Source organism: Aegilops tauschii, chromosome 7, assembly GCF_002575655.3.
Source record: "Aegilops tauschii subsp. strangulata cultivar AL8/78 chromosome 7, Aet v6.0, whole genome shotgun sequence".
In the NCBI taxonomy this organism is placed as follows: Eukaryota; Viridiplantae; Streptophyta; class Magnoliopsida; order Poales; family Poaceae; genus Aegilops; species Aegilops tauschii.
This window is the reverse complement of record NC_053041.3, coordinates 118,368,672-118,381,270: the sequence shown is the minus strand read 5'-3', so window position 1 is coordinate 118,381,270 and position 12,599 is coordinate 118,368,672. Positions and strand designations below refer to the sequence as shown.

General features: G+C 52.3%; 1 protein-coding gene and 1 long non-coding RNA gene across 2 annotated transcripts; both read right to left on the bottom strand.

Moving 5' to 3' along the window:
• Positions 1-5,788: 5,788 nt before the first annotated feature.
• On the bottom strand, positions 5,789-12,500 carry LOC141026579 (uncharacterized). The gene is made up of 4 exons (XR_012188905.1): positions 12,199-12,500; positions 11,118-11,149; positions 10,784-10,856; positions 5,789-6,126 (listed from the first exon to the last, which is right to left on the bottom strand). It is a non-coding gene; the product is annotated as an uncharacterized lncRNA (long non-coding RNA).
• On the bottom strand, positions 7,597-10,777 carry LOC141026578 (uncharacterized). Its single transcript, XM_073503344.1, has 2 exons — positions 9,038-10,777; positions 7,597-8,946 (listed from the first exon to the last, which is right to left on the bottom strand). Exons 1-2 carry the CDS (start codon positions 9,953-9,955, stop codon positions 8,374-8,376), a joined length of 1,491 nt encoding a protein of 496 aa, XP_073359445.1. The 5' UTR covers positions 9,956-10,777; the 3' UTR covers positions 7,597-8,373.
• Positions 12,501-12,599: the final 99 nt, after the last annotated feature.

The following is a 12,599-nucleotide window of genomic DNA, read 5'->3' as shown; positions in this document are numbered from 1 at the left end:
GGTGGGGGCAGGCGCCAGTGAAGGAGATGGGAGAAATCCAGGAACCTAGCTCCTCTCAATCATCAGACATTGAGAGTTGTGGTGTTGTTCCCAACTACATCGAGCCAACAATGAACGCCATCAACACCGCGTTCAAAACATCGAAAGGCAACTTCTACCACAACATGATGCCTTTCGGGTTGAAGAACGCCGGTGCCGCCTACCGGCATGCCATGACACATGTCCTCGGAGGTGCGTGTCAGCTGGTTGATTCGCAAGGAGCCCGGCCGATGCCACAGATCAACGGTAGGTTTTTGAAAAAAAATACTTTGCGTAAAAAAAACCCTTTCTTTTCTCTTGTTTTTTTCTCTCTTGGCTTGTTTCCATCTTCTTTCGCTTTTTAAGAAGGGGAGTTTTCGGTGGCTTATCAGAGTCCGCATTGCACTCACTATTGCATGAAGCGGACTTGCTCGTGTTTCTTCTGTTTTCCCCTTCTTATGGATTGCAAAATCCTAAAAAACATGGCTTTTTCCGAACCACACTCAGCTGTGACGGACGATTTGGCTGCCTTGGGACTTATCTAGTGGAGCGGCTCTCATACCCACAAAACACGACACACACACACCATATGCTCCCAGAGGCAGTGGAGAAGACTACTTGGGTTGCTTCTAAACAATGAAGCCCCATACCCCCATGCTCCTGGATGTGTCTCAGGTTCCTAGAGACTCCACACGCTCCAGGGAAGACTCTAGGCAAAAGATCAGGAAAGGGCTGCCCGATCCAACACAAGTTGGGTTAGGTGCGTAACCGCTTGACAACCCTGGGGCGTGCCAACAAAGCTCCAGATAAAATGCCTGAGGGTTTTAGTCCACATAGGTGGATGACTGTCTTCCAAGTTCTCAAGGTGGTCCCCGAAGAAATATGAAGCAAACCTTCAAGCGCGTGCAAACGCGCTTCGAAAGATGAAACAATCTTCTGAAGCCCACGGCCACCAAGGCCGTCAATGAAGCAATCCTTCCAAGGGGAGACGATCCCCAGAAGTTCGCGGCCACCAAGGTCGTCCATGACGCTATTCTCTCCAAGGAGAGATGATCCTCTAAAGTTCGCGGCCACCAAGGGCGCCCATGAAGCTATTCTCTCCAAGGGGAGACGATCCTCGAAAGCTCGCGGCCACCAAGGCCGTCCATGAAGCAAACCTCAAGATTCCTGAAGCAAGTCCCGACGTGCAAGCAGTAAGGGAACCACTGGAAAGAAGGCAGGAGGTAGTCATCCACCACCCCTCAACAAAAGGCATGAACATACGTTTTTCAGCCGCTGTCCCAAAACCACATACCCTAAATACACCTTACCCAAGTTTCTGAGTTCTTGAGGCCCGGAAGGGAGAATGGTGGAGCTGTGGGGTTACTCTTTGCCATGATGGGCTAGGGTACGATTCCCTGCTGCCTCTCGGAAGCATTCCAATCACGTCATCGTGATACACACATATTCACACACAAACAAACACAGAAGGCAATAAGCTATTGAGTTGCGATCGTCATGGCTTTTCGACGATTCCTGATGACTAAGTCCTTCGGCAGCCTTTTCCGACGTCACACTCATAGCTAGTGTCAAGTGGAAAATCCAACATTTTAAACCCAAAAAAACGCTATTTTTTTTTCTTTTTCTCACTTCCTCTTCGTGAGTTGGTTTTCATTTGGTCTTTCCAGTCGCTTGGTTCCTCTAACTTTGTGCAGAAGCGACTAAGTTTCTATGCGGATGAGAGACGATGCCCACATATATGTGTGCTAGCGATGCACCTTTGGCTCGACACCACTACGAGCGCCGAGGGGCATCACCGTCCTTCAAACGTTCGCTTCACCGACAACCTCTACAACGCCCATGGCGGGAGGGCCAGGGGCCGAGTTCCCCATTGCCAAACGGCCTCCTCACATGGCGCCAAGCCATGTCGCCCAGATGTTGGCAACCAAGCTACTTCAACCAACGTCGCTAACATCGAGGGTGGCGTCGTCCCTCAGTGTTAGCACTACGTTGCTTCTACAACAACAACAACACCAGGGGCGACGCTAGGGCCTCGATCATTGGCGTCAACGGGGTCGTCCCCGATGACGTCGTCTTCAACACCGCAAGCCGTAGTCATCGTCAACAACGGCAACACCAATCCACGAGTCAGGCTGCTGACATTGTAGGCGGCCACGCCCCTCAGTCGTCGGTATTACGGCGACTCTACAACAACACCACCGGGGGCAACGCTATGCCCTCAAACATCTTCGGCGACAACAGCTGGCGTGCACAATGTTGTCGTCGCTACACTCGGCGATAGGGCAAGACATCGATGACATCCCGATGTCCCGTCCGCATGTCCACGCTGAGCTTAAATGTGGGAACAGTGTAGCGCGCCAGTGCGGCTAGCGTGAAGCTGTGAAACCCTTCAGTCTTGTCGGGCTGGCACCGTGCAGCTAAACGGTCCCGACTTGTCTGATAAAACCTTCAGCATGTGGCATGGTGTTTCACCGCGAGCTGAGGATGATGCGAGAAAGCTTTGTTGACAGGCGTCGTGGCAGCAATACGACACAACAAGGTACCTCAACCACTCTTGGCTTCGGCATTGGCCAGAACGGCCAGTGCGTAGCTGTGAAACCCTTCCCTCTTGTCGGGTGGCACCGTGCAGCTAAACGGTTCTGATTTGTCTGATAAAACCTTCAGCACGCGGCATGGCGTTTCGCCGTGCACTGAAGAAGATCCGAGTTTACTTTGTTGTCAGGCGCCAGCAGCAATGTGGCCCAACAAGGTATCCCCTGTATATATTTGTCCATTCTTCTTTCTCTCGTGCTTCTCTTTTCTCTGCCAATCGAACGGTGATCCGCGGCCAAGTGTATTTGCCGAGCCGGTTCCCATTGCGTATATACACAAAAAAGACGGTGCAGAGGTGCCCATCCCATGTTCTATTTTCTCGGCCATTGGGGCTGCTGAAAATAACCCGCCTCCCACCAATGGCACCATGGCGCAAAGCTGGCGCTAACGTACGGCGTGGGCGGGCAAGTCCCGGTGTACAGCCGAGTCTTCGCACGGCGTGCCATCACTTGGGCATGCACACATACACATCCGTGGTCGCTGCCCTATGTTGCTCACGTGGGCTTTCTCCATGTATTGCCCACTAATGCTAGGTGAAGGGCAGAAATAAGAACCTCCATGTCTAGCTTTCATGCAAAGTGCCAACCCAAAAAAAATGATGACGGGCAGCAGCCGGATGAGTTGCGTCCAGTTTCCCGTCGAAGAAGACTTATGCGTCGAGTCAAGCCCGACTTGCTCCGCACTCAAGCTCGACTCGACGGGGGGCATTTGTTTGACGTACTTTTGTACGTGGTTTAGCAAGAAAATATATTCTTAGAAATGAATGAATTTTCTAAGTACACAATCTCTCCTCGGGTGTGCGTTTAGATGATCACTTACGTGCATGACCTTAGTGCATGTGCAAATACTAGTAACCAGTGCAAGAACGTGCATGGCCCATGCATTGTATGGGCACGTACATCGGTACACATGTATGCATGAAAAAGACATGGGCGTACTAGTACACGAAAACTGCATGCAGCTATGAAGGAACGTGTACGTGCGTTCAATCCAGGTATGACCATTCGAGCGTACTGACCGGGTTGTACGCAGCAAAATGCACGTATTCGCTCGATTGCCCGCGTATGTGTACGTACCCAAATACCTGTGTACCAGCCAGTAAGGAGGCGTATCGTACTCAAATACGCGCTGGCATCCGGTGCCCAGCGGGGAGGCGGGCCCACTGGCAGCCACATGGCGCCATGTACGTACCGGCCAAGAAGAACGTCCCTTGTACCCAAAGATCGGAACGACGGGGCGGTGGTGCAGCGCCCTCGCTCTTTCCACCCCCTCTATAAATACCACCACATCCATCCATCCCAGGAGGGGGCAGGGCCAGGAGGAAAGGGACGGCCAGAGGGAGACGAACACGCGCCTCCGGCATCAGGCAACACATCCATCCATCTACCCACCAGCAGATCCATCAGGGAGAGGAGCCCAAGGCTACTCCCGACGCACGCGCCATACGGGAGTGCTCGCACAGGCGGCCGAGACTCCCGTACACAGCCGGGCAAGGCTCATCGAGCCGCCGACGAAGATCGACATCATGCCGGTCGTCTTTTCCCAAGGTGAATACAGATACTAATCTCTTCTATCCCTTCTCTCTACATCCCGATGATGGCGGTTGGAGCTGCGGCCGCACGGTCGGAGATGGAGCCGGCAGCCGACGTTGGCTCTCGATGCTCTTGAAGACGACACGCCGGGGTTGCTCTCCGCGCAAGACGACAACTACCGCGAAGACGACGACAACGTGTCGGGGCTTCCGCCCACGCGCGCCCCCGGCGCACTCTCCGCACATGAGGACGGCGTACCGGGGCCGTCGACCATGCGCGGTCTCCCGCACACCCTCCATCGCCGAGTCTGCCAGCAACACCATCGTGCCGGGACTCTGAGGCACACATCGTTTGACTCGGCGCACTCTAGTGCGCCCCCTTCTACTTACACCATCGGCGACGCCTGGGCGAGGCACCGCCGCATCGTTAGGCCTTACGCGCCCCGTCTCACCGGTCCATGGAGGCGCCATGGGCTGGTCGGGACTCGTCGACATGCATCTCGACTCGGCGCCATCTAGTGCGCCACCCCTTCTACCTACACCCATTCGCGGCGCCTGGGCGAGGCTTCGCCGTGTCGCGAAGTTTCCTTCGCCGCTGCCTCGCCGGTCCATGGAGGCGCCATGGGTTGGCCGGGACTCAGCGACATGCAACGTTCAACGCCCTGGCGGTGGCGTGACGCTTGCCGAGTCACGATGACTCATCGTAACCATGGAGGCGGCGCGGCGCTCGACGAGTCACGATGACTCGTCGTAACTATGGCGGCAGAGACATCGTCCGGTTGGGGTCGGGACACGCTTAGGCGTATCTCGCAGCCTCCCTCTTCATCGTTACGAACATGTATCACACGTGCCGGGTCCGCTCATGTCTAGGGGCTCCCGGTTCGGACGCATCCATCATGGAGATGGGCTCGGGATCACCGTCGGCACTCCGTGTCGGTGCCACGCTCATTGGTGGGCGGCCCATCTACCGCCGCCGGCCACGTCGAACGACACCAGGTGGCGACTTCCTCCGCTATTTGGCGGTGGTGTAGGCGGTCATCGACAGGTGTGCGCACTCCGTGTGTCGCACGTCCATCCATTCCTTCTTTTCCTTTCAAGATCTACTCCCGCGGGGCATACCCCTCGCACTCCCGCCGAATCTACAACGTCATCGACGACGTCCAAGCCAAGCCCAACCATGCATGCTACTTCAACGACCACATCGACGCCGCTCAAGGCCGACGAGGCAAGACGGCATAGGCGGGCGTGGCTGGAGCAAAGGCCACGTTTTCGACGGCACGTGTACCACTCCGTACACGGACTCTGCCGCCGCCATACACACACCACCACCATGCATGAGGAACGCGAAGCGAAGACCGAAGAACGACAACTGCGCAGCTTAATCGGAGGTGTCCCGCGGTGCTATCCGCGGGAGTAATTAACCGGGGGACTTTCCGAGGCCCTCGGGAACCAGGAGACCATGATCGCTTGATCCCTTGGCCGCGCCAGCAGGCCTCACATTTTCTTTTCCTCTTCGTATATTTGTGTACTTTGTACACTCGCACGCCCGCAACACTTTGTACCCTTGGGTCAAGGGAGACGCTTATACGAAACCCTCTATTGTTTTTGTATGAGCGCAGTCTTTCCTTTTTCTTGTCAAACACAAAGTTTAGGTCTCGAGACATTAGCAAAGTTCATCATATTAGCCGAGTTTGTCGTCACATTACAAAGTCGATATCGATCATCTAAACTACCATCACATTGAAGAGGGTTGCGGTCACGATGAGCATCATCGCGATGAAACTGGTCTTCATCCGGTTCCTCCTCCGCTCCCTCCTCTCTCCCGCTAGATAGCTTGCGTATCTAGCTTCCGCCTCCGCCCTAGTGGTGTACCCTTTGTAACTGTTACCGCTGAAACGGTGAACCTGTCTCCAACACTCCTCCCATTCGTCGTAGACTCCGGGAACCTTACCCTTGTACACGACATACGACAGCATCTCTATGCACTAGACAAACAAGACGTTAGTAGCAATTCACAGATAATATATAAGCAATATATAAGTATGCAACAAAAGGATCGGAAGAGAAAAGCAACACATTAATAGCACGATTCATGGTCCTACTAATAAATAGCATCGATTACATATAAGTTGAACGAATGTCCAAACTAAAGAGACATACAAGTTCATTAAAGTTTAATTACAACATGAGCTAATCGATATTTCAGAACTACATAGCATCAATACTTTCAACTCGACTCAGGGACCTGAGCATGGATGAAGCTGCCATCTTTCGTGATGGTCATGAATGTGCGGTCGTTGTCAGCCTGCATTTGTAGCGTTGTTTCTATTTCACTATTGGACGGTTGATATTTGAGGTAGAACTGCCCCGAGGTACGAAGGACATCTTGATAGATGATTTCCGTAAAATCCGACTGGATGCGAAAGAATTCTTGTCTGATGTCCTCGTTCTGGATTGCCGACAAGCATGCGGCCCAATATTTGAGATTATTTGGTAGCATAAGGTGATTATGATCCCGTACGATCGCCCGCATGTGATGGAGGGCGTAGTAGGCATCCTTCTGACTGCCAGGCGGCTGCTTGACGCAGGGGAACATCGTTACGTGGGTGAACACGTGCTTGCCGTACCTACAAATTGGCCTCCTGAAGGTGCCTCCAGATTTGGCGTAGCCGGGGAGAGCATCATCAAGAACTTTCTTGATATTTGTGTAGTCTTTCTTCGACTGACGGTCCGAGTCGAAATACGTGGCCATGGAATATTTCGGGCTTAAGAGGATGAGTGTGCAATGTGTGTCACTGCACAAAACACAGAATGTTAGAAAAAAAAGAACGATCAAAATCTAAGAAATCATATGTTATGGGGCGGTGAGGGGATGACTTTCTCGGAAAAGTAAGGCACGAGGAAGTTATCCTTATCTGGGTTCGCCAGAATGACGCCTTCGAGGTATGAACTCGCGACTTGCCGGTCCCCAGCGCTGCCCAATGAAGGTGTAGTGCAGCGGATGAAGGTTAAACATTTAGAAGGGGTCGACTATCACGATGTCCGGGGTCTTGTCTCTAATGATCCGCATCTCCATACTGAGCGAAAATAGCCGAATGAAGGTGTAGTGCAGCGGATGCAGGTTAAACATAGCGAAGATGTCATGAAACCGCATGACGATCATACGCCCGATGGTGCTATCAACAAAGCCCTTGACCTCTGGCACCTTGGCCACAAAAACCGGGTATGCCACATCATTCTCGGAGAGACGCCGCTTCTCCATAGAAAGAACACTGTCATGCAGACTCCGCATAGCACCAGTTGCAGCATTGAGAAGACTAGTCGGTAGCATCGGCCTACCCGCCAAATGCACCCTCCTCGAGATATCCTTAGGTATTAGTGGCCCGTCCTGAGCAAGGATCGTACTCGGTGCCGGCTGGCTCGCACCCATGTTATTTTTTCTTTTCCGTCCCTTCTGCTTCTTCTGTTGTAATGGGATCAAGTTCTGCTCAGAGACCACCTTCTTTAGTGTGTTGGGGCTGATAATATTTCGCACCTCGGCTATTTGAGTCTCGGTGAAGGCGGCAGCTGGAGGCGTCTCCTGAGAACTGAACGCCAGACGACGCCTGTTGCAATTGGGTTTCTCCGTGGTACCAGCTAGATCACGATCGTCTTTTGCAGGGTTGGGTTCTTGAGAAAGAGGCCCCAAGAATTCGACACCGTACGCATGTTCGTTGAAGTACTTATCGATGTTGGAAAATGTACCATCGTCGTCGTCCGGGTCCTGTGCCATATGCATGTCCGGATCAGCTGACTGCGGTAGCGTTGCGGCGGTCTTGCCATGGCTTGGCACCGGCACGACTGGCGGAGTTGTCTGTGGGGTGGTGTCCCCCACCCCCAAACGAATCTGCCTCTTCGGCCAAAGCATGGACCAGCTTAGGCAGGCGCTGAGGGTCATCACATCATCTTCGTCGGCCCCAGGGGGTCGATACGGAGGTAACAAGTCGTCACAGCCCCGCAGCACCCGAACCCACGGTGGGTGGCATCGGATTACCGTGGAACACGCGGTTGCCCGGTTGAACGATTTTGGCCTTGGCAACAACGATCAACTCGCCGTCCATGAAGTGCGGGAGAGTGCATGGAACGTCGGCGGCGCCCTGCGAAAACATGTAGGGCGTCGGGGATGCCCAGTCAAAGGCAAGGAGATGAAGTCATCGGCCGAGGCTTAGTTACCGTGATGGCGTCGAGCTTGGCTAATGTAGAGGCACCGCCAACGGCAGGCGTGCAAGTGACGGAGGGGATGCTTGCTGCCAAGGTGCCGGCCGGCGTATTCTTCCCACACCCGGGTGCATTAAGCTCCAATGCCGGCGCCGACGCCGAAGACACCAATGCTGCCTCCGCTGGAGACACCAATGCCGGCGCGTTGTGCGAGTTGCTGCCCGTGAAGCTGGGAATCGGGGGCGGCCCCTGTGGGCGCCTGCAATCCACGCCTGCAGCCCCTCAAGCAAGGTAGGCATAATGGCGGTGATCGTCTCTCCCAGTTGGTCTCGCACTTGCTCTTGGACTATCTCCCGAATCCGCGCCACTTGTGCCTTGAATTCTTTAACCTCGCGCTCCTGGCTTTCCAAGCTGGTCTTTCTCTCCTTTCGCCTAGCCTTATAGTATTCCGACCATTTCGTGGACAAGCCTTTGCCGGCCACACGACTAGCTGACGACGGCTTACTGAACTTATCATTGTGTTTCATTACGTTCAACGCCCTATTTAAAGTGGTGTCCCTAGGGGCAGACGGGGAGCTCTGAGACCCCACGCTACTGCTTTCAGTTTCCTGCAGAAGGAACGAGAACCATTTAGAAATTTGGCTTCGTTAATTAGAATGCAACCATATGGAGCTAATTAAGCGGGGGTGTATTCCTTACGAGGACAAGCTCAAGCGCCGTCACCTTCGGATCCGTGGTAAGCTCCTTTGTTACCGGGTCCACCTTGTACCGGGCCCTGACATAGTTCCTGGTCTGCTTTTCATGGTATTTATCGAAGAGGGGCGGTAGGCCTTGCTCGGCACGCTCCACGTCCTCCTTGTTCCATATAGCTTCCGCCACTCTGTAACCGCCGGGACCGAGTTTGTGGACCCCTAAGTTCAAGTCCCGCATATCTTTCCCCCACTGACTTGATTCTGCGAATGCGTTGCTCTCGCACTTGATCTTGAACTCCAGGTAGTCAGCTTCGCTGATCGAAGGATTTGTCTCCCTGATCTTCTCATAACTATCACCACTTAGAATCCTTCTCTTCACCGCGGCTCTCCAAGTAGCCAGGGCCGTGCTCATCTTCTTGAGGGCGGCACTATTCACTTTATTCCCTGAGTGGCGTGTGTTCGCGAAGTCACCGGGGAACTTGTATCGTTCGTGCAGCTTCGTGAAGAGGAGGTTGCGCAAATTTCCTCGGTCACGATGCCTTAGGTTCTCGGTGTTGATCGAGACGGTGCTCCGAAGAATGCACCCGAGTTGTCCCGCGTACCCACTGACTAATTCTTTGGGCGTCGTTGGATGCCCACTGGAGGACACTTCAGTAAATTCCTCCTTGACGGTGCCGAGCACGTTCGGGCGCCGGTCCTTCCGTTGCCTCTTTGGTTGGCTGCCATCTGTGTGTGCGCTGCCACCATCAGTGGTGGCATCCCCGGCGGCACCATCAGTGGTGTCATCCCTGACGCCACTAGGGGTTGTGTAGTTGGGATCGGTGTTTTCCATGGCCTCCTCATAGCGGTGAGGTTCTTCCTCCATCTCTTGGGACAGCTCCCAGAATGACTTGTTCGAACCGCCAGCCTCATCGTTGTCGGCCATGTTCGCTCTAAATAGGAAAAAGGCTACTAGAGTTATTGGATGAGATCAGGGTAGTATCTATTCTTCTATCCTATATATTTTCACATTACAGGTTATAAACACCCCTTTACCCAAAAGGTTGTTCCAAGTGCACTATTGCTATCCTACTAAGTGCACTATTGCAGGTTATATATTTTCTATCCTACTAAGTGCACTATTGCTCTTGCTGCAGGAAGAAAAAATAGTTTGCATTTCAACTTAAGGGAAAACTATAAAAGCCACTTAGAAATATTTGCTTTGTAGAAATAACATTGTCTATAAATGTTGATTAATTTTTGGTTCAGTTGAGAATCGGGCATCTTCTAGGTCAAGAAAATTGGGCATGACCTTTGCTAATTTTCTTGACCTAGGAGTGCCCCATTCCCAACCGAAACAGAAATTAATCAACATTTCAGGAGAAAGGGGCAACTATTTGTCCCTGCAAACCACAGCATTGGAATAGTACCTAATATTTTCTTTCCCTGAAGAACATGCTTGGAATCAGCAAATACAAGTGACCATGACAAAGGGAGACATGTTTAAACCGAAGGTAACACTGAAATAGTACCAAACTGGTTCATGTGATCCACTTAATATCAAAACAGTAGCTTAAAGGTTCAAGCTTTCGCGAGATCTATCAATAGAACTACAATCCAGGCTTCTGCCAGCAGTTCTAACAAACTATAAACCAAGCAAGGGCTGACTACCACCAGGCAACTAGTAGGAATAACTGCAGCTGACACTACCACTCATAAGCACTAACAGGTCCAATGATTGCAGTAGGTGCAGGCATATCATACACTTTCTTACCTTGTCCTGAAGTTGCAACCACCAGACCAGAGAGAAGTCGCTCCTCCTCTTCTTCCCTGAGCCCCAAATTCGCCTGCAATAACAACCACGATTCCGGTCAGGGTAAATTCATCACAGCATGTATGGATATTAACCACTGCACATGACATTCGCATTAGTACTGATACTTGCCACTGAAGGAGCCTCAGTTCAGTTTGACACTCGGACAGTAGCAAAACTCAGGGGAAATGGTTCAGCATAATGCTCTCTAATCACACAACAGCGATGGCGTCAAGCCACGGGTGTTTACAAGACTAAGTGAGAGAAAACAAGCGCGGCGGAAACTGATGCTTACTGTCTCTTCAAGCTGGCGCTTCGAGATATCCCCTGCAAAGAAACCAAGCTAATTTGGTGTCAAATTTGCCTGCATAGCACCAACACAAACTGATGTAGAGTATGCCCTACTGTACACAAGTGAAAAATATTTCTCTGTAACTGAGATCTAGGCGGTTCTGTATCTAAGCTACTTTGTGTCTCCGCAGAGATTGCTTTCCATGGGACACAGCTAGCTGCTGTTACTTGATAAACAACTGCATCTGGCTAACTGAAATATGGCACGCTCTGAACCTAAGCTACTCCGCTTCTTGGCGAACATGTTAACCTTCGTCCGGAAAAGGAAATCCCCTTTTTATCTATTTGATTCAAAGCCCAGAACTTATGTTTGAGGAGTAAGCAGTAACTATAACATAACTGGATAAGAAATTGAGATTAAAAAAAAAAACATAATTGTAACAAAACAGAGTCAGAGCAGAAACATTTTGCACCACTTGACAGAATGCATTGGCAAGTGTATGCATCATACTGTAATTTCGCTATCACTATGAATGGCTAGTGCAAGAGTCAAGCAATGCTCGGTAGACGGATAATAATGCAATCCACAAATCAACAGTGGAATCCAAAAGATTAGACAAAATAATAATGCCAGAGACAATCCTAGCATAATAAAACAAATCTTAGCATAAGAATGTGATTTAGCTAAATACAATGCTAGATAGAAAAACAAATCCTCACATAGAAACAATTCATCCTCACATAGATAGAATTTCCAGGCCTAATAAGGTTAGATGCTCTCAGGCCAGGGGCGAGGCAGGGTCACGGGCGATGCGCGCGGGGTACAGGGCCGGTCGTGGCCAGGGGCGGCCAGAGTGTGAACGGCCGCGACCCGTACGGGAGCTCGACGGATCCGGCGTTTGCGGGCACGACGACGCGCATGGGCTAGCGCGTTGGGGTCCTACAGCTGCACTGAGCACGCCTATGAGCTCAGTTGACATCGACGGCGACGAGCACGTCTACAGCGGCGAGTTCGGCCCCGACGAGCACGATGGCTACGGACGTGGCAAGTCGAGAAGGAAGAGGGGAGAGGAGGCGGAGCTCACCGGGGAGGCGCAAGGAGGCCCTGCGAGAGCTTAGTAGCAGCAGAGGTGGCCGGAGTTGAGGAAGACGGTGGCGACCTGAGGAAGAAGACGAGGTGGATCCGGTGCTGTGCGGCTCCTCGGCTCTCGCGCGTCGACGTAGAGGTAGCAGCGGATGCCAGTGGAGTGGTTGGACAAGTCGGAGGAGCACGGGGGAAGGTGGTCGCCGCGGTGGTGGGCGACGAACGGCGACGGAGGCGATCGGGCGCGTGGATAAGGGAGAGAGGCCAGAGGGAGAGGGGAGCAAGTGGGAGTGGATGGGTTTATTTTTGTGGGGGAAGGGTTAGCGATGGCGCACCTTTTAGGGGTGCGCCATAAAAGTTGGTATATCAATGGCGCATGCGCCGTAAACACCGTGATAGCAA